This window comes from Eleutherodactylus coqui, chromosome 1 (genome assembly GCF_035609145.1).
Source record: "Eleutherodactylus coqui strain aEleCoq1 chromosome 1, aEleCoq1.hap1, whole genome shotgun sequence".
Classification (NCBI taxonomy): Eukaryota; Metazoa; Chordata; class Amphibia; order Anura; family Eleutherodactylidae; genus Eleutherodactylus; species Eleutherodactylus coqui.
In genome coordinates, this window is record NC_089837.1 from 522,931,587 (window position 1) to 522,958,862 (window position 27,276).

General features: G+C 39.7%; 1 protein-coding gene across 2 annotated transcripts in view; it reads left to right on the forward strand.

Annotated features, from left to right (window-relative positions):
- WNT11 (Wnt family member 11) overlaps positions 1–27,276 on the forward strand; it is a 109,712-nt gene that overhangs the window by 55,025 nt on the left and 27,411 nt on the right. For both annotated transcript variants that reach the window (XM_066588285.1, XM_066588286.1), the window contains 3 exons: positions 2,315–2,550; positions 19,629–19,906; positions 20,531–20,823. In XM_066588285.1, the coding sequence (XP_066444382.1) occupies positions 2,315–2,550; positions 19,629–19,906; positions 20,531–20,823 (807 nt within the window). The remainder of the gene's footprint in view (positions 1–2,314; positions 2,551–19,628; positions 19,907–20,530; positions 20,824–27,276) is intronic.

Sequence of the window (27,276 nt, forward strand, 5' to 3'; positions counted from 1 at the left end):
TTCACAAATGAACAAGATCTAAGAATGTGTGCAGCTCTGAGCATCTTTAGCCGAGCACAGACCAGCTGACATAGACCTGTCCCTTTAAGACGTAGCAGAACTTGCACAAGGACCACTCTTTAACTAAGTTGACGGTGGCATGGAGGTAAGATGATGGCTCCTTAGGGATGCTCAAAAGTCGCTTCCCGGCCACCACTCAATTTATACAAAGTGCCCTTACCAACAGGGGGTGACAAAGAGCTCAGATATGAGTCCTGCTCCAGTCATGTTCATATCAACAGTAACCGGAATTGCCATCTTCTCTAACGAATGGCAAATGTTCCGTCTCGGAATGAGCGACGTCTCTTGTATCTTCTTACAGAACACCGCCGCGACTCTTGAAACCAAACGCCCTAAGAGGTTTTACAGAAAGGTGCAGAATAATGATCTGATGAAGGAGTTTGATCCATGGGAAAGCGCCGCCTTTTGTTCTCCTGAAAGGGCAGTGACACCCGATAGCCATCACCTTGACCTGTGAATGGATAGGTGAGGCCCCATCTATCTAAATATATCACCCGCATCCATCTGAGGAGATCCCCCTCCGGCCCGGACCTCACTTGTTATCACATTCTCACTTCAAAGGATAAGATCCTGATGATGATATCTGCTCAGCCGTTGGAGGAGATGGATACGTTGTGTATCGTCTGCTGAAGTGTTGTGATCCGCCATCATCAGGGCGTCTTGTAAGGTGTTTTTTCTGGAGCCCCCAAGGAGATGCGGTGGTGCTGATGATTATCTTGTACAAGTCCCGAGCGTTCTGCTACCCTGAGATACCTGGTTCATGAAGACAGCAAATGAAGACTAAGACCTTGTGTTAGTTGGGAACTGCACTAACAATGTCTCAATACAAGGCCTCCAAAAAGTAAGAAAAAGCCATATGTGAGCCCAACCTGCGGTGGACTGACTTCATTACCTAGCCGCACCTTCCTTGACCGTCGGGGCTGCATCAGTTTGTAGTGACGTAGATCCCACTAGGTGATGAAATACGGTAGCTCTGCAGGAATATTGGCCCCTGCGGACAGGAAGCTTAGATGGCAACAAAAATCTGGAAGCATCTGACCAGGAGAAGTTTTTCTGCTGCTCATTGATAACATTTTTCACAATTTTTTCCCTATGAGTTTCGTCTTTCTGTTTCTCTTAGACACAATGGCGCTGGAACTGCTTGCTGCTGTTATAGTGCACCTGTTCTAAGGAGCGACGAGTTGTACACTAGGACACATTAGTTAGAGGACTAACGTTGTATTTGGCAGCTCTTGACTACAGTGCCTATGGGTCAGAATGATTCCTGACATCCTCCTCTGACCCCTTTCAGTGATGAATTGTTCCCGTTCACAGGATCCTTTTTTGCTAGATATTTTTCCTTGATCACGCCATTCTCAGTATATTCTCAACACTGTTACACAAGAAACCCATGTGTGAAATCCCTACCTCGGCTAGTCCAGCACCAATGACCGGCCTCGTTGGAAGTCGCTCCGATCGCTGGATTTTCCCATCTACTGTGGATTCACACTGAAACTGATCCACGGAAAACTTTTCACGTGACTTTATGCCGCTCTTCAGGGTCACAGGGAGAATTACCATACAGGGAAGCACCAATCATGAGAGGGCCGGGGGCCGCGGGCTCTAATAAAGGGGCTATTTGGTGTTCGCTCTATCTATCTATCTATCTATCTATCTATCTATCTATCTATCTATCTATCTATCTATCTATCTCCTATCTATCTATCTATCCCATATCTATCTATCTATCTCCTATCTATCCATCTCATATCTATCTATCTATCTATCTATCTATCTATCTATCTATCTATCCATCTCATATCTATCTATTTATCTATCTATCTATCTATCTATCTATCTATCTATCTCATATCTATCTATCTATCTATCTATCTATCTATCTATCTATCTATCTATCTATCTATCTATCTATCTATCTATCTATCTATCTATCTATCTCATATCTATCATCTACCTGTCTGTTTCATCTATCTTTCATGTGTATGTGTGTGTATTTGGGAGCATCTTTAATGGCTATACTGTATGTTCTTACTGTTTTGGTTTGCCGTTCATACCTCATTACTGCAAGGCTCTGGCGATTCTCCCTAAAACACACTTGTTAGGTCCAGTAGGAGTGTAGGAACTCCATGTTGCTTATTTGGGTGGAGTTATGTGATGATAGCAGAGCCTCATAATACACACATGTGACCGCCTCATAAATTATGTTTAATTTGTTGAGAAAGTAATCAAGATGCCATGTTTTCTTCCCCTGCAGAGCGTTGTCCAAGACCTCCACCTCCCTGGCCTTGAATCAAACTCAGCACTGCAAGCAGCTGGACGGTCTGGTCTCCTCCCAGATGCAGCTCTGCCGGAGCAACCTGGAACTGATGCAGACGATCATCCAGGCAGCAAAGGAGGTGAAGAAAACCTGCATTAAAGCTTTCTCAGATATGAGGTGGAACTGCTCGTCCATAGAACTGGCACCAAACTTCAATCAGGATCTGGAAAGAGGTAAAATTGTGCAAGAATGTAAAGACCTCAGATGTTTTACACCATAATGCATTATTTTGTATGAAAAGTTACCACTATATCACCGTATGCAAGACTCGTCAAGAGCTCAAATGCTAAATGAAGTAACTCCCTCACCCCCTCTCACAGCAGGAAGTTCCAGCACGATCTCAAGTGCCAGTCAGCAGATGGATAACATCTAGCCAGCCAGTCACACGTAACCAGACCCTTGTTTTTCTCAGAAGGTGAAGACTCTCAATACTAGTCACCACCTACAACACCCAGCAATACTATAGAGTCAGCAAATTCTTGTGTATCGAGAAGGGAAGATGTAGTTTTGATTGACGGAAGGAACAGCTTGCACTTTTCTTTTGAGTTATTAGGAAAAGGTGAACATTGCCATCTTGGTGGACTATTTACTGTCTGTAGTGGTCTCCAGTCTGTAATTCTGCAAATACTAAGAGCTGGCCATATTTGTAAGTCGATGTCTGTGGGATTGTTTGCATGAATTCACCATGTAAAGAGGACTATCCAGGGAGGAAAGAAGCAGCTGAGAGTGGTCTAGTAACAGAAAGACATAACACCCATCTGCCTCCATTCTCCCACCCCTCTCAATCATCCTGTGGCCGATTCCCCACAGGTCTTCACCTACCGTCAGGGGCGTAACTATAGGGGATGCAGTGGATGTGGTTGCACCCGGGCCCAGGAGTGTTAGGGGGCCCATAAGGCTTCTCTTCTCCATATAAGGAGCCCAGTACAATGAATAAAGCATTATAGTTGGGGGCCCTGTTACAGGTTTTGTATCGGGGCCCAGGAGCTTCAAGTTACGCCTCTGCCTACAGGGACATGTCCTTATGGTCATGTGACCTCTGCATCCAATCACTGGCTCTGTGCCGCGGTCACCTGACCCTGTGCCAGGACGTGCACCCACAAATGAAGACCAGCAGCGAGTGGATCGGAGAAACGGAGGTGGGAGTAAGCAAGCAGGGACAGGTGTTGCTTCTTTTATGGTACCACTATGGCAAATGACCGCCGCGGTTTGCATTGCATTTTATTTATAGATTTCACACACATATATATATATATATATATATATATATATATATATATATATAGCGCATACGTTCTCCGCAGCACTGTGATTTCCCCTTTGGAGCTCACAATCTGCATTCACCTATTGGTATGTGTTTGTAGTGTGGGTAGAGACCAGAGTACCCAGAGGAAAGCATCACAAACATAGGGAGAACATACAAACTCCATGCAGATGTTGGGGTCTGCATGGAGCATAGGACCCCAGTGCTGCAAGGTAACAGTGCTAACCACTGAGCCACCACGCTTCCTCATAGCATGCCATACACTTGCAATTTCAGCTTCGTTCAGCCAAACTTTTCCAACAAGTCAGATTATATCTTTGACAGACTCTGGTCTGCCATCGTCCATTGTTAATGATCTTTTGTGTTACTTTGTCAAGCAATGATCACTCAAAATGAACAAGATCGTCTTTTGGGTGGCCACTATCTCATGTGTACGACCATTTCTAAATGTCCAACCACAGTCTGTTTGGGCCTCCTGGGCGTTGTACATTCACATCAATGACTTCACAATGCAATGGGTGCAATGAAGCCACTAATATCAACCTCCCTTTCTTGGCCTCCTGGTTACATATTCACCAGCTAAATGGTAGATCACCCCATCCACCACCAATCAATCAAATGTGTCCTAAAGTCTGGTATGGATTGAGGCATAGACAAGATCAGCTATAGCTCCACATGGCCACAACCATGCATTATACTGGGAATCATGGGTCATTGGGCCTCCAATCAATAATATCCCCAGGAGACAAATGCCCCGCACTACATTCAACACAAGTCATGTGAACTCTGTGTAGGAACATAGACGTGTCATCAGAATTTAGGGGAAGGCTGTGTGCACATCTCTGTTTTGACAACAAGCAAATGATCCCATCAATCATGATCAGTTGTCTAGGAATATGGCAGAGGAGCAGGCCGAGTGGGGGAATTGTTTATTATTGGAACCCTTGTAAAACCTCATCCATGCTCAGATTTCCCAGGCAACACCATTCAGGTTATTTAGAAAAATAGAAAACATTAAAAAATGTTTCAATATGGAGGACATTTTTCACTTGGGAGCTATATGAATGAAAATATGAGCCATCACATAAAGGCCTACAGAACAACATACTTTCACATCCCTACTTCAATCCATTATCGTACATTGAATGTCCCATTGTATTATTTAGATTGTCCTACACTTGATTGCTGGACAAGGCTTTGCCATATGTAAAGGGTTAAAGAGAAGAGACAATAAAAGCAAAGAATGATTAAGTGTGAGCGGGAGATGGAAAAAAGGACTGGAGGAAAACCAACATGAGATCAATAGATACATAGGGGTGAGCAAGAGGCAGCACTGAAAGGTCAGTGTAAGGATAAGACCCATTCACACTGATATTACCAGTCTATGTACTCATGCCCCCTTAGTGCCCCACAGTTATAGGGCCCTCTTTACCCCCCATAAGATAATAGTGCCCCCCCCCCCATTAGGTAACAGTACCCCTTTATGCTCCACATATCCCTCACTGACCACAGTTACTAGTTTATTGAGCTGTTTCACTTTCTTTGTCTGCCATGTGGCATCTTCACATTCATCTTGAAGAATCCTCCTCCCCTGTCCTGTCTCCTCCTCTCTAATGTTCTGATAAGTTAGAGGAGAAGAAACTAAAGAGTGGGAATCAGGACCAGGGAGGAGGATTCATCAGGATGCACTTGAAGTGAAGCAGCTCATAAAAAAGTAAGTATGCTCAGCCTTAACATGCGTAGCGTCGCGCCGGTCAAAAATGGGAAGTGGGTCGGGGGTAAGGATGTCATTTGCAGCCTCTGCGATCGGTATCCTCAGTGATGTGCCCTGTCATTTGGAGTTTACCGGTGAACCTCTCTCTGTAGTGTATGGGCTGATTCGGCAGGGAGGTGTTGCTCCTAGTCAGCTAGTCAGTCATGGTGAATGTTTGTTTATTCCAGCTCTGTATGGGCACCGGTCCTTGTCCTGCTTGAGGTTTCTGGTGAGGCAATGGTCTCCTGTCAGCTAAATACCAGTGGTTCTTGGAACTTTTTGGGGGGCTTATTCAGTATTTCCTGGTTCTGCTATTAACATTGCTCTTTCCATCTGCTAAATACATGCTTCCTATCCTTCATTCAGGGACAAACTAGGTGCCCTAGGTTCCTATAGGGCCGTCCCTATCAGGGCGATCGCCCTGCTATTAGGCAGGGTCCAACATGGTGGCTTTCCTTTCCCCATATTTCTGTTATTGTTATTTGCCCTATTTTGTCTTCCCTGTGTTTTGGTGAAAATGGATATGTGTATATTTGTCCCTGGTCAACAATATTAATCTTGTGGGCTGATGTATCCATGACGTCTGTTGGGGGCACTCTTCTTGCGCACTGCACAAACATACCAGTGTGTTTGGCAAATCTGATGTTCATCGCCCGAAAGACTTGCCAAATTCTCCAGGACTTCGGGAAGTCATCCCTGTGAGTCTACCAAACATTCCAGGAGAGTCGGCAACTATGACATAAATACATGTAAGGTAAAATAAAGAAATCCATAAAAAGAATATGTAAACACTTTTATATTTGCTAACCAATTACAATAGGCACATGCATATTCATTGCGAATAGACTTGAAGAATGATATGGGGGTGTTTGGCGACAAGTCCTGGCCCAATTGCGGGTCTAATATAATCCAAAATAACAGAGTTGTAGATAATACGCTCTTAAAGATCTTAAATTCTCATTACTGACTAAAAGCTCCGTTTTTTTTATCCCTTCGTCACAATGGGGCATTATTTCCTCGTGGTTGGGCAAAAATCGTGGCCTTAGACTCAAAATAATAGAATCAAGTGGATTTGTAATGCTGTTAGCTTCAGCTAATAGATCCATGGTCAGTCTGAGACTTGTTGCTGTAGTACGGATGCAAAAAACCCCACTTGTTTAAAATTGGCCCTACTGAATGAAAGCTCAGTGATGGTCAACCTATTGGATTACAAGTCCCTCAAATGGCAACCTAAGGGCGAGATTGACTCCCACTGAACAGGATAAAAACGGAAGGTGGAGCAACCCCAGCGAAGAACAATGAGATATGAGGACTATGTCCTTGGGGGAGAATTATGGATTGAAGATTGTAGAAAAGAAGAGTCCTCCATAAATATATATATATATGGCAGTTGCAACCAACTACAAGTGTTGTCACACCCTCCTGGGTGGACTAGGACCTGAATACCAGAAACATTGACAAAATTTCAATTAAGGGGTTAAGGCACGACCTCAATACATATATGCTTGCACAAAGAGGATTTTGCCAAACTTTTCTGTTTATTTATGAAACTACCCTGTTTCCCTGGAAATAAGGCATAACCCTGAAAATAAGACATAGCATGATTTTCCAGAATTTTTGAGGATGCAAAATGATTTTTCAGGCTTTCTGAGGATGCTTGAAATATAAGCCCCACTCCAAAATTAAGCCCTGCTAACAGTTAATTTAAAAAGTCAATTTAAATAGTGTCCAGGCAGCTATACATGTAAAAAAGTTAAACCTTTTTGAACAAAAATTAATATAAGACACTGTCTTATTTTCGGGGGAAACATGGTAGCACATATATACGCATTTCGCGGTCAGCTGACCTCTTCTGCAGTAAATGCTCGGGACACACTATACATAATAGAATAGCTGTAATCAAAGGCTGGAGGAATAAGGAGTGAAAGCAATGCGATGTGTACAAAAATGGAAGCAAGTAGTTATAAGTTTGGAGATAAATATTAAGATATCGATGTGAGAAGCGAAACAAAAAGGAGAATACAGATTTAGAAAAACACATTACAGTTTAACAATAACGTTAATTAGCTTTTTGTATAACTACATATTGAGGTGTATTGGCTTTAGGTGCTGCGACTGAACGGTAGGGGGTCCGTGTCTACGTGAGCAATTACATCTTTGGTCATATCGTGACAGAGTCCGTTAGTTAAGATTATTCTTTATTACAACTTGCCAAAAATGTGAGCTAAAACGTACTAATGTAGAAAAAACAGAAAGTATTAATTAAAATAATCCATTATAAATAGCATGTATTAAATCCCAGAGGAATACGAAAAAGGAACAACTTTCCCAAAGACTAAAAAAGTTGGGGGACATAAAATTCAGGTAACCCTCCCCCCCCCCCAAAAAAACCTCATATTGGCGTTTCTGCTTTTTTTTACATTTTGTTATGTTGTGGCTTCGTGCAAATTGAAAAAAAATCTGTTTTTTCCCCATCATTCTGCCCTCGACACCATAATGACAAAAACAGAAGGTGACATAAGTACTCACACCTTGTTCTCGGTACTTAGTTGAAGCACCTTTGGCAGTGATTCCAGCCCCTACTCTTCTTGGGTATGATGCCACAAGGTTCGTACACCTGGATTTGGGGATTTTCTGACACTCTTTTTGCAGATCCTCTAAAGCTCTGTAAGGCTGGATGGGGGCCGTCTGTGGACAGCCATTTTCAGGTCTCTCCAGAAATGGTCTCCCTGGGCCACTCAAGTTCTTTCCTCCTCATGCCTTGGGTTTGACTCTGATATGCATTGTGAGCGGTGAGACCTTATATAGACAGAGGTGTGTCCCTTATGTGCTATCAATTGAATTTCTCACAGGTGATTTCCATCAAGGTGTAGAGTAATCTCAAAGATGATCAAGAGAAACAGAAGGCCCAGAGCTGAATTTCACACATCATACCAGAGGGTGTGAATACTTATGTCAATGCAAAATAGTGGGTTTTAATTTTTTTTTAAAAATGTATAAAGATTTCTAACATTCCGTTTTCACTTTGCCTTTACGGAGTACTAAGTCCAAAATGATGGGGAAAAACGGGATTCTTTGAAGACTTCCCAGACCCACTACACGAATATTAGACAATTGTTTAGTATTTGTTATTTAATTAGTTTCTAAAAATATAATAAAAAATTAGGAAAACAATTTGTAAACCAAAAATGTCATATTTTCCCCCAAGAAACATATTGATTCTATGACATTAAAACCGCATTGATGGAAGAGTCCCATCTGTTCTGGGATTACTTTCTTCCTACAGCTACAGGACTAGCTAAGTGAAATCATGGTACGATGCCTGAGAAAGGGATCAGAATGAAGACATTGAGGGTTGGGGCCAAGTGGGTCTATAGAGCATCGAAGACCTCGGCATGAACTCTCCACCTTGGGTATAAAGCAGACAAAACAACAGGGCTTTGCTTTTAATGGCATGTTGGCTACATGAGGGTGCAGAAGAGAGATCGGGCCGGTGAAGGAAGGAATGTGGGGCGGGATAGGGGGGGAGAGGCAAGGAAAAAGATATAATGGGCTGGAGGTGGATTTCAATCACTGCAGCTTTAAGTGTTTTTTTTTGTTCAGGGGGAGCAAATGCTTTTATTTTTTGGCAGGGATGAAAGCGCTCATTGTGCTGATTTTAATATTTCTGTACCTGCATTTAATGACTTAAAATGAGCTAATAAATGAATACATAACAGAAGAAAAAACATCCTCCGGACTTAAAATGTTTCCAGAAGGTTACATTGTTTTCCTGTATTATTAGATTTCTATTTTCATTTTCATTTTTTTCGGACGCACATTTTAAGTGCCATAACTTTTTTTTATTTTTCTGTCAATGGGGCTTTATGAACATTGTCTTCTGTGGGGCAGCCTGTAATTTTTCTGTGGCACATATCACTTTTTGATCACTTTTCTGACATAAGGTTTTTTTTGCTTCTTCTTACTGCATTCACCGTTAGGGATAAATAAGGCAATGTTTTCTTAGTTTGGACTTCTATGGCCAATTATGTCTGTTCTTTTTTATTTTTATGTGAAAAATGCGAAGAGTTTTTTTTTATCCTTATAATTTTGTAACAGTTTTATTAAACTAATTTTTACATTTTTTTTAGCCCCACAAGGGGACTTGAACTTATATAAGCAGTTAAGTGATCATAATACTTTTCTACTGCAGTACATTGTATTTTTTTAATAGTAGTCTATTAAAAGGGTTTTCCAGGATTTTACCATTGATGACCTATCCTCAGGGGTCTACCGCACAGGATCCCCGCTATTCAGCTGTTCACTGGGCCCGCTGTCATTATGGACAGAGCAGAAGCAGGCAGCTTTGTCCACATTGCATCACCCTGGGTTGGTATTGCACTGAAGTCAATGGGAGCTGTGACTGCAATACCAACCCAGGCCACTGCAATGTTGACAGTTAACTTCAATGACAGCGGACCCGTGAAAAGCTGAATGAGGACCCTGAATGAGTAATGGACCCTTGCCGATCAGTCTGTCCCTGAGAATAGGTCATCAGTAGTAAAGTCCTGGAAAACCCCTCAATCTCTAAAAATGGATATCCTCAGTATAGCCCATCAAAATCTGATCAGTGGAAGTCAACCACCTGGGTCCCCCCATGATCAACAGATTAAAGGGACCACGTCACGTGCCCGAATGCTGCAGCCGTTTCACTGTTTACATGTGAGTATAACTCCTTTCGTATTCAGAATGCTCTATTAGTCATAGTGGCCATTCTGAGTACTGCAGTGTTGTCTCATTCACTTCAAAGCCTATCAAATTTCTGCTGAGGTTCGGTCACAGCAGGCGGTGATATTCTATTGCAACCCTTGCTATAAGCCTTCTATTAGTTATGTACATGTATGTAGGGACAGCTGAGTACCAGTCATTATGGAGGTATTTAAATGGTCTCTAACTTTTCAACAAACTTGTGTTAGTGAATGTGATAACTAGCAAAATTGCAAATCACATTCTTCACCTAAAATTACATTTTTGTGTTGAGAAATCGCTCTAGCATGCTGGCTAAGAAGGGATGTCACTTCCTTCTAAATTGCTGTCCACTGCCTGTTGTCATGTGAAGTTTGTCTATAGTAACAGAAATAACAAAATGGAATGCAGGAAGTAGGGGGAGCATATTGTCTCACGGCAGCCATAGAAATCTGTGGATGGGTAGGAGGTTCACAAACGTAGAGACTCACATAAAGCTCAATGCAACTAATAGTTACTGATTTAAAGCAACTAAAATGACTTCTACACTGCTCAGGACCTCTCTAGTGTCCTCCATTTATGTGTATGCTACAGAGAGCTATAGAGCAGAATTTGCTGTTTTCTCCGTGTGCACTGTATAGAAGATATTATAGCAGCAGTCTACACCCACCAGCTCAGAGATAGGGAGCAGTATTATAGTAGTTATATTCTTGTACATAGGGAGCAGTATTATAGTAGTTATATTCTTGTACATAGGGAGCAGTATTATAGTAGTTATATTCTTGTACATAGGAGGCAGTATTATAGTAGTTATATTCTTGTACATAGGGGGCAGTATTATAGTAGTTATATTCTTGTACATAGGGGGCAGTATTATAGTAGTTATATTCTTGTACATAGGAGGCAGTATTATAGTAGTTATATTCTTGTACATAGGGAGCAGTATTATAGTAGTTATATTCTTGTACATAGGAGGCAGTATTATAGTAGTTATATTCTTGTACATAGGGGGCAGTATTATAGTAGTTATATTCTTGTACATAGGGGGCAGTATTATAGTAGTTATATTCTTGTACATAGGAGGCAGTATTATAGTAGTTATATTCTTGTACATAGGGAGCAGTATTATAGTAGTTATATTCTTGTACATAGGAGGCAGTATTATAGTAGTTATATTCTTGTACATAGGGGGCAGTATTATAGTAGTTATATTCTTGTACATAGGGGGCAGTATTATAGTAGTTATATTCTTGTACATAGGGAGCAGTATTATAGTAGTTATATTCTTGTACATAGGGAGCAGTATTATAGTAGTTATATTCTTGTACATAGGAGGCAGTATTATAGTAGTTATATTCTTGTACATAGGGGGCAGTATTATAGTAGTTATATTCTTGTACATAGGGGGCAGTATTATAGTAGTTATATTCTTGTACATAGGAGGCAGTATTATAGTAGTTATATTCTTGTACATAGGGAGCAGTATTATAGTAGTTATATTCTTGTACATAGGAGGCAGTATTATAGTAGTTATATTCTTGTACATAGGGGGCAGTATTATAGTAGTTATATTCTTGTACATAGGGAGCAGTATTATAGTAGTTATATTCTTGTACATAGGAGGCAGTATTATAGTAGTTATATTCTTGTACATAGGGGGGCAGTATTATAGTACTTATATTCTTGTACATAGGGGGGCAGTATTATAGTAGTTATATTCTTGTACATAGGGAGCAGTATTATAGTAGTTATATTCTTGTACATAGGAGGCAGTATTATAGTAGTTATATTCTTGTACATAGGGGGCAGTATTATAGTAGTTATATTCTTGTACATAGGGGGCAGTATTATAGTAGTTATATTCTTGTACATAGGGAGCAGTATTATAGTAGTTATATTCTTGTACATAGGGAGCAGTATTATAGTAGTTATATTCTTGTACATAGGAGGCAGTATTATAGTAGTTATATTCTTGTACATAGGGAGCAGTATTATAGTAGTTATATTCTTGTACATAGGAGGCAGTATGATAGTAGTTATATTCTTGTACATAGGGGCAGTATTATAGTAGTTATATTCTCGTACATAGGGGGCAGTATTATAGTAGTTATATTCTTGTATATAGGAGGCAGTATTATAGTAGTTATATTCTTGTATATAGGGGGCAGTATTATAGTAGTTATATTCTTGTACATAGGAGGCAGTATTATAGTGCTATTCTTGTACATAGGAGCAGTATTAAAGTAGTTATATTCTTGTACATAGGCGGCAGTATTATAGTAGTTATATTCTTGTACATAGGAGCAGTATTATAGTAGTTATATTCTTGTACATAGGGGGCAGTATTATAGTAGTTATATTCTTGTACATAGGGGGCAGTATTATAGTAGTTATATTCTTGTACATAGGAGCAGTATTATAGTAGTTATATTCTTGTACATAGGAGGCAGTATTATAGTAGTTATATTCTTGTACATAGGGAGCAGTATTATAGTAGTTATATTCTTGTACATAGGAGGCAGTATTATAGTAGCTATATTCTTGTACATAGGGGGCAGTATTATAGTAGTTATATTCTTGTACATAGGGGGCAGTATTATAGTAGTTATATTCTTGTACATAGGGAGCAGTTTTATAGTAGTTATATTCTTGTACATAGGGAGCAGTATTATAGTAGTTATATTCTTGTACATAGGAGGCAGTATTATAGTAGTTATATTCTTGTACATAGGGGGCAGTATTATAGTAGTTATATTCTTGTACATAGGGGGCAGTATTATAGTAGTTATATTCTTGTACATAGGAGGCAGTATTATAGTAGTTATATTCTTGTACATAGGGAGCAGTATTATAGTAGTTATATTCTTGTACATAGGAGGCAGTATTATAGTAGTTATATTCTTGTACATAGGGGGCAGTATTATAGTAGTTATATTCTTGTACATAGGGAGCAGTATTATAGTAGTTATATTCTTGTACATAGGAGGCAGTATTATAGTAGTTATATTCTTGTACATAGGGGGGCAGTATTATAGTACTTATATTCTTGTACATAGGGGGGCAGTATTATAGTAGTTATATTCTTGTACATAGGGAGCAGTATTATAGTAGTTATATTCTTGTACATAGGAGGCAGTATTATAGTAGTTATATTCTTGTACATAGGGGGCAGTATTATAGTAGTTATATTCTTGTACATAGGGAGCAGTATTATAGTAGTTATATTCTTGTACATAGGAGGCAATATGATAGTAGTTATATTCTTGTACATAGGGGCAGTATTATAGTAGTTATATTCTCATACATAGGGGGCAGTATTATAGTAGTTATATTCTTGTATATAGGAGGCAGTATTATAGTAGTTATATTCTTGTATATAGGGGGCAGTATTATAGTAGTTATATTCTTGTACATAGGAGGCAGTATTATAGTGCTATTCTTGTACATAGGAGCAGTATTGAAGTAGTTATATTCTTGTACATAGGCGGCAGTATTATAGTAGTTATATTCTTGTACATAGGAGCAGTATTATAGTAGTTATATTCTTGTACATAGGGGGCAGTATTATAGTAGTTATATTCTTGTACATAGGGGGCAGTATTATAGTAGTTATATTCTTGTACATAGGAGCAGTATTATAGTAGTTATATTCTTGTACATAGGGGGCAGTATTATAGTAGTTATATGCTTGTACATAGGGGGCAGTATTATAGTAGTTATATTCTTGTACATAGGGAGCAGTATTATAGTAGTTATATTCTTGTACATAGGAGACAGTATTATAGTAGTTATATTCTTGTACATAGGGGGCAGTATTATAGTAGTTATATTCTTGTACATAGGGGCAGTATTATAGTAGTTATATTCTTGTACATAGGGGGCAGTATTATAGTAGTTATATTCTTGTACATAGGGGCAGTATTATAGTAGTTATATTCTTGTACATAGGGGCAGTATTATAGTAGTTATATTCTTGTACATAGGGGGCAGCATTTTAGTAGTTATATTCTTGTACATAGTAGACAGTATTATAGTAGTTATATTCTTGTACATAGGGGGCAGTATTATAGTAGTTATATTCTTGTACATATGGGGCAGTATTATAGTAGTTATATTCTTGTACATAGGGGGCAGTGTTATAGTAGTTATATTATTGTACATAGGGGGCAGTGTTATAGTAGTTATATTGTTGTACATAGGGGGCAGTAATATAGTAGTTATATTCTTGTACATAGGGAGCAGTATTATAGTAGTTATATTCTTGTATATAGGAGGCAGTATTATAGTAGTTATATTCTTGTACATAGGGGGCAGTATTATAGTAGTTATATTCTTGTATATAGGAGCTGTATCATAGTAGTTATATTCTTGTACATAGGAGGCAGTATTCTAGTAGTTATATTCTTGTACATAGGGGGCAGTATTATAGTAGTTATATTCTTGTACATAGGGGGCAGTATTATAGTAGTTATATTCTTGTATATAGGGGGCAGTATTATACTAGTTATATTCTTGTACATAGGAGCAGTATTATAGTAGTTATATTCTTGTACATAGGGGGCAGTATTATAGTAGTTATATTCTTGTACATAGGGGGCAGTATTATAGTAGTTATATTCTTGTATATAGGGGGCAGTATTATACTAGTTATATTCTTGTACATAGGAGCAGTATTATAGTAGTTATATTCTTGAACATAGGGGGGCAGTATTATAGTAGTTATATTCTTGTACATAGCAGCAGTATTATAGTAGTTATATTCTTGTACATAGGGGGCAGTATTATAGTAGTAATATTCTTGTACATAGGAGGCAGTATTATAGTAGTTATATTCTTGTACATATCAGGCAGTATTATACTAGTTATATTCTTGTACATAGGAGCAGTATTATAGTAGTTATATTCTTGTACATAGGGGGCAGTATTATAGTAGTTATATTCTTGTACATAGGAGGCAGTATTATAGTAGTTATATTCTTGTACATAGGGGGCAGTATTATAGTAGTTATATTCTTGTACATAGGAGGCAGTATTATAGTAGTTATATTCTTGTACATAGGGGGCAGTATTATAGTAGTTATATTCTTGTATATAGGGGGCAGTATTATACTAGTCATATTCTTGTACATAGGAGCAGTATTATAGTAGTTATATTCTTGTACATAGGGGGCAGTATTATAGTAGTTATATTCTTGTACATAGCAGCAGTATTATAGTAGTTATATTCTTGTACATAGGGGGCAGTAATATAGTAGTTATATTCTTGTACATAGGGGGCAGTATTATAGTAGTTATATTCTTGTACATAGGAGGCAGTATTATAGTAGTTATATTCTTGTACATAGGGGGCAGTATTATAGTAGTTATATTCTTGTACATAGGGGGCAGTATTATACTAGTTATATTCTTGTACATAGGAGCAGTATTATAGTAGTTATATTCTTGTACATAGGGGGCAGTATTATAGTAGTTATATTCTTGTACATAGGAGCCAGTATTATAGGAGTTATATTCTTGTACATAGGGGCAGTATTATAGTAGTTATATTCTTGTACATAGGGGGCAGTATTATAGTAGTTATATTATTGTACATAGGAGGCAGTATTATATTAGTTATTTTCTTGTATATAGGGGGCAGTATTATAGTAGTTATATTCTTGTACATAGGGGGCAGTATTATATTAGTTATTTTCTTGTATATAGGGGGCAGTATTATAGTAGTTATATTCTTGTACATAGGAGGCAGTATTATATTAGTTATTTTCTTGTATATAGGGGGCAGTATTATAGTAGTTATATTCTTGTACATAGGGGCAGTATTATACTAGTTATATTCTTGTACATAGGGGGCATAATTATAACTACTATGCTGCATATGAACAAGAATATAACTACTAGCATTTATTTATATACAGATATTTATTTTTAGCTTGAAAGTGGTTGAAACCATATGACCATATGTCTTTCGCGTGTGTTGTAGAGATCAATGTGTGAAATACTTCAGGTGGAGCGGGCACGGTGAAGTTGTTAGAAGAGAGGCCAAATTGTTAAACTCCTGGACACCAGTCAAATGACCTTCCCAGTGGGGGTGGATGGAGGGGAATGGGTCATCTAGATGAGAGAGGTGGCACATGGACAAAAGATTCTGAAGATTCCTCCAGTGTCCTGCTGTTTATATGCTGGATCTCGAAGCCACTTCTTAAATACTACTAGTTAATATATTACAGGATTATCTGTGTAATGCTTGCTACCTCCCATCCTTCTCATATTAAGTTATGGTTGACTTTCTGGTTCTGCACTGTAACTAACCAGACTTTAGCTGTCGGTATGTTTTTTTTAAAGCACCATTTTGGGCCAATGTAATGTATTTGTATAACTCATTTTTATCGAGGGGAATGGGGGAAAAAAAAAAAAGAAACTCCGCCATTGTCTTTGCAGTCTGCCGAATAATTAATATGATGCTAATGTTCTCTGGGTCAGCATGATCACAGTGTTACCAAACTTGTACAGTTTTTTTATGTTTTGCTATTTTTATATTCTGAAAACTCTTAAGGAAAAAATACAAAAAAGATTTGCTTTTGCGTCGACGCCTTCCGAGAGCCACAACATTTTGATGTTTTTCATTGATGGAGCTCTACAAGGGCTTGCTTTTTGCAGAATTAGCTTCTGTTTAAGCTTTGGGTGAAGTGGAGTTAATTCAGAAAGCCACAATTTTTTTTGCACAAGTGAGGCTGGAGCCCCAAATTGTGCCTTTTTTGCTTTTTTTTTCATGAAAAATCCCCTCTAAAGCCTCTACAGGGCACGTTGTGGTGCATTGTGGGAAGTGTAATGTTTGCACTGTGCATGGAGGGTTTAGATATTTTAAATTGTGGTCTACAGCAGTGACAATTATAGGGAAGAATTCTACAAAAAATTACAGAAATCTAAATCTTATCTTAGGGCAATATTCCTGAATTCTTCAGCGATTTTCTTGTTTATCATTCAGTCATCTGTAAGCTGCACAGATTTTTGCAATAAATTTGGTTTTAAGGCAACCAACCTGCTTAAAAATGTACCATTTCTAAAAACTGGTGTGGTTGTTTTTTGGTTTTCTTTTTAAATTACAATTTTGGTACATTTTTTTTTTCCTTCAGAACCTTTTACATTTTTTTTAAACTAATTTTTTTAATAAAATTATATATTAAATTTACATATTTTTTGCCAATGTTAACATTTTTTCTTTTATTCTTTTGTTTACCTTTTTGTAATCCCTGCAGTTTTTTGTTACCATTTTCAGTTCTTTCCTTTAGCTGATTTTGTGGTATATTTGTGAGCTAAACCTAAAGGCTCTTTTTTCCTTTTTCTACTTCCCATCCTCAGCGGCGCTTAGGAAATTCATTTACAAAACAAGACCTCCTTCCTCTGTAACATTAGCCATCAGAGAGTCATTGACCACGGAGGTCCATCAAGTGTTGAGGGAACTCCTTTTGGTGTGAGAAAGCTGCTCTTCATTAGCATTAACGAGTCAACCTTCTGACTACGAGGATTGTGTTATTCTTTTTCATTATGTGGTTTAGAGAAGCTAAACACGGCCAGGAAATGACAACTTTCCGACACCGAGAAGAGAAATATTCGGCACCTCAATTTTCGAGAGCAGCGTTAATAATCTGAGAGTTACTTGTAAATGAAGACGATGAAAATGACCAATAAAATAACAGTGTTGATGTTCTTTTCCGCATTTTTGGTGTCCATTAGGTATGAATAATTTGGCACTGGGTCATGAAGCGATGTTGAATATTCCTTGGAGTTGAATACATCTTCAAATGAAACTCATAGTTCTACGTGCCTCAAGTTTTCATGAACATTTGTAAAATTTATTCTATTTTCGTAGTTTTTTTTATCATTTTTTTTCTTTTAATTTGTTTAATTTAAACAAAAATTCTAAATTGAACTATTTTTGTCTAGAAAAAGGAATATCTTTAAGTATCAAAGTTTGGGAGATTACATTTTGAGTTGACTCTAACCAAAGATTTAAACTTGCCGTTCAGCGGCCAACCTTTAGGCTCATTAGACTTGTTTCTATTTTACAGCTTCAAACAACCTCAAAAACAAACAAATTCAAAAACGAACAACCTCAAAAGTATATGAAACTGTAATATGGTGACCGTAGATTTATATGGTTCTGCACTATACCTACGTATTTTGGCATGCTCTATAATTAGCAGTATTAGGCCTCGGTCACACGGGCGTTTTTCCCCGCGATTTGCGGATCGCATGACGGATGCACATCCACAAATCGCGTGACCAGGGCTGAAAAATCGCCCCAAAAAACTGCTCCTAGCCGCGTTTCATTAGAAATGGGCCGGAGCTGTCCAGTGCATTGAATTCAATGGAGCCGGCAATACAGCCGGCTCCATTGAAAGCAATGGGCTGCGGGCGATCTCATGATGAATTTTCGGGAAGGGCTTAAAAATATAAGCCCTTCCCTGAAATTCATCCAGAAATGTGTAAAAACAAAAAAAAAAATATATACTCACCTGGTCCCGGCAGCCAGAGTTCATTCAGCTGAGAGCTGCCCCGATTGGTCCCTGCGCTGAGCCAATCAGAGGCAGCACTCACTCACCCATTCATGAATTCATGAATGGGTGAGTGAGAGCTGCTTCTGATTGGTGAGGGCTGTGACCAATCAGAGGCAGCTCATTCAGCAGGCGGGGATTTTAAATCCCCGGCTGCTGAATACTACTCACAGGAGTTCAGGAGAACTGACGGCCGGCCGCGGCTGAACTCCGTCTGCCGGGACCAGGTGAGTATATTTTTTTTTTGTTTTTACACATTTCTGGATGATTTTCAGGGAAGGGCTTATATTTTTAAGCCCTTCCCGAAAATTCATACCGCGCTCGCCGGCAGCCCATTGCTTTCAATGGAGCCGGCTGTATTGCCGGCTCCATTGAATTCAATGGGCAAACATCGTTCTTCTCTGCCACAGCTGTTACAGCTGTGGCAGAGAAGAATGATTTGTCTTCTATATGTTCTTAATGGGGTCGGCGCTGCTGCCGCCAGCCCCATTGAGCGCATATAGAGAAGAGAACAGGAATCGCAGATCGCAGATAGGTGCGATCTGCGATTTCTGTTCTATAATTTATCGGACGAGCGCATAAAAAGCGCTCATGTGTCCGATACCATTGCAAAGCAATGGTTCTATAAAATCGCCGGACGCATGCGCATGCGCAAATCGCGCGAAAAATCCCGTCTGACCGAGGCCTTATAGAGCTTCTAGCTTAATGTGGTGACTTATCATATGGCGGCACAGGGAGTGCCATGTGGGAAAATTTCATCCAATTTTTATAAAATGTTGCGATACCTGTAGCGAAATATTGAAGCATGTCCATTCCATGTCCCAGTAGTCATACTAATTGAATTGGCCACGTCTGCTGAATCACGAGTGTTGTGTTCCTCCGGCTTTAGTCATATACTGTACTAGAATTATACAATGAACAGAAGAATGAACAGATTACATTTTTGTTTTTCAGGGACAAGGGAGTCGGCTTTTGTATATGCTTTGTCTGCCGCCACCATAAGCCATACAATTGCTAGAGCTTGTACCGTTGGGGACCTACCAGGTTGTACTTGTGGCCCCATACCTGGGGAGACACTGGACCAAGGTTCTCGTTGGGGAGGATGTGCTGACAATGTCAACTATGGTCTTATGATGGGCTCTAAGTTCTCTGATGCCCCAATGAAGATGAAAAAGGCAGGATCACAAGCCAATAAACTTATGCACCTCCACAACAGTGAAGTGGGGAGACAGGTGAGTGGATACTACAAGATGTACATATACAATTGGGTTTTATATATTGATCCTTGCCAAAAACACCTAAGGCAAAGTTCACACCAACGCTTCTGAGTTCTGTTGTTCGACTCCTTAGGAGTGGAACATCAATCCAAACAGAAGTGCCAGAACTGGAACATGTCTGACCCAGATGTTGCCCAACTGACCTCATTTATTGCAATGGGGCCTCTCAGCCTTTCAGCAGGAATCATACTAAATGTTGGATCTCCATCGAAAGCTCCAAATGGTGCAGATGTGAACATAGCCCCCAAAAATAAGAAAAATACTAGATAATATAAATTTTTGAGTTTTCTACATGTGTCGAGTTCCACAATTCCATTGATTTTTGTTATATGCTTTTGAAAAAGTTAGGAGATGAGCAATATGGCTTCCATGAGGTGAATTAGGATTTTTTGTTGGGAATATCTTTGTTGGGGTAGTTGCAGATGGGCATTTTAATCTTTTCAGATGGTAGAACTATATTCCACCATGATATCGGTCTGTTGTGTATCCGTCCTTATGGGTTAGGCATATAAATCTTGGTATATTTATGACTGCATGCATTTTTTTTGTTGGGTTTTTCAATAGCATTTTTGTCTTCAGGTGTTGAAATCCTCTTTGGATCTGAAGTGTAAATGCCACGGAGTTTCGGGGTCCTGCTCTATTAAGACCTGTTGGAAAGGTTTGCTGGAACTTCGAGAGATCGCTTTGGAACTTAAAACCAAGTATCTATCAGCAACAAAGGTAGTTCACCGACCAATGGGTACACGGAAACAACTGGTGCCAAAGGACCTGGATATTCGGCCGGTACGGGAAAACGAACTTATATATCTTCAAAGCTCTCCAGATTATTGTCTAAAGAACGAAAAGTTAGGATCTCATGGAACACAAGACCGGTGAGTTTGGCTTGGAACATAAGCAAACATTGCATTCATAATGTGGTGATCAAATTTGTAAAACTCCTTTACTGTTTGCTTGACAATCAGAATTGGTTCGTTGTAAATTAATTAGAGGTTCCCCAGAAGACAGCAGCACCAACTACTTTAATTTTACAGTAACAGGAGGCAGTTGATGTTCCTCACAAAGGCTATACATTTTTTTACCCCCTGGTAAATAGGTTCCATATAACTGCCTTATGAGCACACATTAAAGGTGTTTTCTCATGACGACAACAAGGATAATCTAGTTGATAAGGTTGAAGACACAGGTACCTTAAGTCCAACCTAGAATCCTACTTGTCTTGATTCAAAGGAAGGCAAGAACAAATCCTATGAGACGATTGCTAGTTGCCCCATATTAGAGGAAGAAATTCCTTCCCAATTACTAATATGGTAAGTTAATAAATGCCTGGATCAACATCCCATGTCCATATTTCTAGTACCCAAAGTACGGCTGTCAATATGTTTAATAAGAACATATGGATGTCATATTGAAGGCCACCCTCCATCAGTCAGCTGCTCTTACAGAGAACTCTGGCAAATTCAAGTCGTCCGGGTATTACATTGACAGCTATTCATTTAAATGGTTAATGTGTGACACTACATTTCTCATGCAGGGTAAATGCCTGGATGCGCCAAAGTTTTATCTGGCAAAATCAGCTGTTGGTAGAGGGACCAAGAGCAACTACTACTGAAAGAGCCTGTGATGGGATAACCCTTTAAAGTACAACTACACTTTCTAAAAACTTTTGAAAAGTTGTAGGGTCATGCCAAAAGTTTTGACCGCTGTGTGTCCGGCTGCTGAGACCACGACCGATTGTTTCCCCAGGGTTTAAAGCTAAACTACTTACTGCAAAAAACAATAAGCCCTAAAACTCACCCATGATTTTATAGTCACACATGCCCCCTTAACCCCTTGAGAGGCGGGTTTCCTACCACCCTGTCGTGCCCACCAGGGCAGGTTTTTTTAAAAAATGGTCTAATCATTGAATTTCAACTAATTTTGCAGTTGCGTCTCAAGAGCCATAACTTTTTCATTTTTCCATTGACATGGCCATATAAGGGCTTGTTTTTTACGGGACAAGTTGTGAATTTTTAAGCAGGGTGGAGGAAAAAAAGAAATGGGGAAAAAAGAAAAAAAGGGGCCATGTCATTAAGGGGTTAAATAATGTATTAACTTCCTTCTCTGGGTCATTACGACGCAGGGATACCACATGTGTGATTGTATTTTTGATTTTTTACAAAGTAAAGGGAGACAAGAGTTTTTATTATTTTTTTTATAATTTTTTTACTTTTTTATTTTATTTTTTTTTTATTTTTAATTTTTATTTTTTGTCCCTTTAGGGGACTTCCACAGAGACCCATCAGGACCCCTGATCACATTCCGGGGTCCGATGGTGACAGCCCTTTACATGCTGCAGTGACAGCCCTTTACATGCTGCAGTCACATAGACTGCAGCATGTAAAGGATTAACACAGCAGAGATCGGAGGTTTTCTCTGATCTCTGCTGTAAGAGCTGGTACCTAGCTGTCCTCTGACAGCCAAGCACCAAGATCTCCCTGCCACAGAGACCATCGGCTTGCTTCTGACAAGCCGATGGTCTCTATGGCAACCTGTAAACAAAGCAGGAGATTGCTGGCATATCGGCAATATCTTCTGCTGGTTTTCCAAAGCCCTTGCTTTGTTCTCTGTGGGTCTGTGCAGGTAGAGCACACTGTCACAGCTTGTGGCATTGTGCTCTGCAGCTCCCATAGTGATACATGGCCCGGAAGTCTTCCGGGCTATGTCACTATGAGCAGTGGAGCTCATCTGGAAAATTTCCGGGCGTGCCACTCAAGGGGTTAAGGGATCAAATGGGACTAAACTCAAACTTTTTTTTCTACTTTTCAGCACAAAATTTATCACATTTTAAAATCATTAAAAAAATTCAAAAATAAACCAATGAATGATCCCAAAAATAACAGTTCTGGATGTGCTATTTATGAATTTTCACAATGAAATCAGAAATCGCATGTAAAACATTTTTTTACCCGCATAGAAGAAAACCTACAAAAAATTCCTTGCTGAAAAAAATAACGTGAGATGAAACATTGGCACCATTTTTCTCACTAAAGTGTTCAGCAACGTTTTTTTACATGATTTTTGTCAAATGCTCCTCCTCTTCCGACTCCAAAAATGAGTTAAAAATCCATAATCTTGGTCAAGAGCAACATGTAAAGTATATTTAATTGTATGAGATTACAAACAATGGGCCTGCCAGACATGAAAACTTTCCCCGGCCAAATAAAAACTGCTTAGAGTGTGACTCAAGTGTAGACGGAATTTTTTCTGCTGTCTGAAGCTCTTGAGTTGCGTCTAACATAAAGCCGGCACATGATTTGTGTCTGCATATTATGATAATGAAAGGCTCTTACCAACTGTTGAAAGCTCTGGATTCATGGCACGGGGTGACTCACCGCCGCTTCAGTGAGGTTTGTACGAAATCTACAGGAAAACGATTGCTGGGGTTTTGGGAAAAAAGGGCTTTTAATTGAAATGAATCAGAATCCTTGACTCCAGAGATTAATATTATATGGGAACTTTGATTGTACAGAGGAGGATATGAGGACCCTGTCCCTATGAGTAACGGGAGGCAAAAGTATGCAAAAATACGAATTCTATAGGTAACACTGGCCAAAGTCAGAAGTTATTTTTTGACTGAGGGATTTTCACAAAACAGTTGACAACAAAAATCCCCCTTCCTTAGCCAATAACTTCATGTTTGACTTGTGCATATTGAAGTGGTACGTCCATCTTTGAGCTTTGCTTTAAAGTTTTATATAGATGTAGTTCACATAAAAAATTGAGTCACTTTGTAAACTCAATACATTACTTATCCTGTACTGATCCTGAGTAACATCCTGTATTATACTGCAGAGCTGCGCTCAGTATTCTGCTGGTGGTGGAGTCACTATGTACATACATTACTTATCCTGTATTATACTCCAGAGCTGCACTCACTATTCTGCTGGTGGAGTCACTGTATACATACATTACTTATCCTGTACTGATCCTGAGTTACATCCTATATTATACTCCAGAGCTGCACTCACTATTCTGCTGGTACAGTCATTGTGTACATACATTACTTATCCTGTACTGATCCTGAGTTACATCCTGTATTATACTCCAGAGCTGCACTCACTATTCTGCTGGTGGAGTCACTATGTAGATACATTACTTATCCTGTACTGATCCTGAGTTACATCCTGTATTATACTCTAGAGCTGCACTCACTATTCTGCTGGTGGAGTCACTGTGTACATACATTACTTATCCTGTACTGATCCTGAGTTACATCCTATATTATACTCCAGAGCTGCACTCACTATTCTCCTGGTGGGTTCACTGTGTACATACATTACTTATCCTGTACTGATCTTGAGTTACATCCTGTATTATACCCCAGAGCTGTACTCACTATTCTGCTGGTGGAGTCACTGTGTACATACATTACTTATCCTGTACTGATCCTGAGTTACATCCAGTATTATACTCCAGAGCTGCACTCACTATTCTACTGGTGGAGTCACTGTGTACATACATTACTTATCCTGTACTGATCCTGAGTTCCATCCTGTATTATACCCCAGAGCTGCACTCACTATTCTGCTGGTGGAGTCACTGTGTACATACATTACTTATCCTGTATTGCTCCTGAGTTCCATCCTGTATTATACTCCAGAGCTGCACTCACTATTCTACTGGTGGAGTCAATGTATACATACATTACTTATCCAGTACTGTGCCTGAGTTACATCCTGTATTATACTCCAGAGCTGCACTCACTATTCTACTGGTGGAGTCACTGTGTACATACATTACTTATCCTGTACTGCTCCTGAGTTACATCCTGTATTATACCCCAGAGCTGCACTCACTATTCTGCTGGTGGAATCACTGTGTACATACATTACGTATCCTGTGCTGACCCTGAGTTACATCCTGTAATATGAAGGGGGTTTAAATGGAATGCGTTTTTCCGACACAGTTCTCATCTATGTCCTCGCACACTTTGGTCCTGAAAGTGCATCATTTTTTGGGCTGAATCACCATGACCTGAGTAATCGAAGTCTTTTACTGTGTGCTTTTTATTCGCCAGGGCAAAATGTGACAATTTTAACAACCTGTTGCAGAATGTTTGATAAGTGTGCTGCATTTTGTACAAGTCTAGGGCGGAGCTTAGCCAAGGTGTGGGCGGAGTTCCTCACTCCTTTTGTCTTTGGCAGTGGGGAGAGGCTCCTGCTGCAGCCAGTGGTCTTACAGGCAGACACAGGACTGTGAGGAGTAGCAGGGAAGGACACGGCTCCTCTCATGGACATGCTAAGATTGTTCTATATACTGTATTTCCAAGTTTTAATTTGAATAAAAACTAAAACGGGATAAAAGGAAAGAAGAAGATTGAAGAGAGGAATCACCGAGATGTTTTTTATTATTTTGCTAACTTTCTATGTTTCGTGTTTCTTTAGGAGGTAGAAGTAATTGGTATATGTGGCATAGGGGCTGTTTATAAAAGCTCTAATACACCTGAGTACATGTGGCCTTGATACAGGTGGATGGTATCTGGTGGCGCAGAGGGGGCAATCAGGGATGGAGGCGGCTCATATAGCAAAAATAAACTTTTACTGAATGAGAACAGTATTTACGGTAATTCGCTCCGTTGGGGTTCAGCATGCTTAAACACTGCGTAATAACATCACATAGCATTACGTATCGTATCATCTTCATTCTCTTAAAGAGACAGTAACCAAACTTTGTTTATATCCCATCCGGCATAATCGACCGGTTTATATATCATCTCTCAATCTCTCCCAATTGGCAGCAGCAGGTCACATGTTATTATCTCGGGTCTTTCCTGTTATGCAGAATCGAACTAGACTTTGGCAACTCTCAATGAAATGTCTCCGATCCACATACATACGGGGGGAACCCACTTTACTCTCTCCCTTCAGCCCACGGTCTGTGGCGCTCTTAAGCTATGCACACGTATGGCGTTATAAGCATTATGCACAGACGGCCTTGTCACATGCGACTCACAATATGCAGAATCCCTTTTTATCTTTCATGGGTTATCCACCGGGGGCGCTGCTGTGCCATTACAGCCACAATAAATATATGACATGGCATCATTATCCACTTACTCTTAAATACCTAAACAAGGCCTTACACTAAATTGGCGCCGTAATTCGTGCCTACCAAATACATTAACGCTTTTGGGTAACCCATTAAGGTTCACAGCCTTCACCCTGGCGAATGATATACACTTAATAGTCCCCGGGCAACAAGTGCACTTATGACCCTCAGTAATGCTTGCCTCACACATGGCAGACCTTCATATGGCCATCCGTCTCTACATCAGGGTAATAGCTGGGAGGGGGGGAAACTTTCTCTCCTCCGACGTGAAGCCTTGGTGGTCCAGAGCACCAAACGCTGTCAGAGCCTCCCATTGTTCTCAATGGAGCCTGTCACACAGCCTCAGACAGCCACTCGATTTTTGAGCGGAGTCTGTTCTATTTTTGGGCATTTAGCACTCCTCATCATCATCTGTGTCCGGAAATGAAAGTGAAATTCGGCAAAGCAAGGCTATTTAAATGCATCACACTAGGGCTGTGGCGCAGTACATAGCCTTTTATAGGACGCTTGCCCTCACCTAGGACCTTCGGGACCCTTGGGAGGGGACAGGACTTAGCACGGTTGATGGGGCCACTTGTCAGAGCAGCTCGGTCATTCAGTCGCTCCCTTCACCCCATTACATCCTCATACTGTACAAGTCCCCTTTTCTGGACCCAGCGGTCTCAAAGTCCTGGTAATTGTAACCCAATAGAGTTAAAGCTTCAAGAAGTGTCCTTGAAACTCCAAGAGACACCCAGAACGTTATTAAGGTATGGTGATCCAGAGTTTCCAATAGTTCACAATCTCATCAGTTCAGATTATAGGAATTTCACCTTTATTTAAGGAGGAGTCGAACCTATTCCAGTCCGGCGGCATTTTAAGGTGAACATTTTTTAAAGTATTTTCGTCTGAAATCTTGGCCTTGCTGTATTCTTTCTGCTTCCACTAAGCCAAAGTTTATGAGTACGTTTAGTTCTGTCCTCGATTTCTTTCGTGTGCTGAAAATTGATCTTGAGTCAAATACCCAGAGGATCAAAGAACATAAAACAAGCCCCTGAATTTATGACAGTCAATAAGGAGAGAAAATCCGATCACAGAAAGGGGATGTTGTTTTTTCCTTAGTGTTTCAGTCGTCTTGTAAGAACACACCCTATAAGTTACCTCTAATGAGGTCTTACCTAGTCCTGGAAAACCCATTATCAGACGTCCTACTCGGGCCGTGATGTCAGCAAAATATTTGTCAATACAAACTCTGTTCT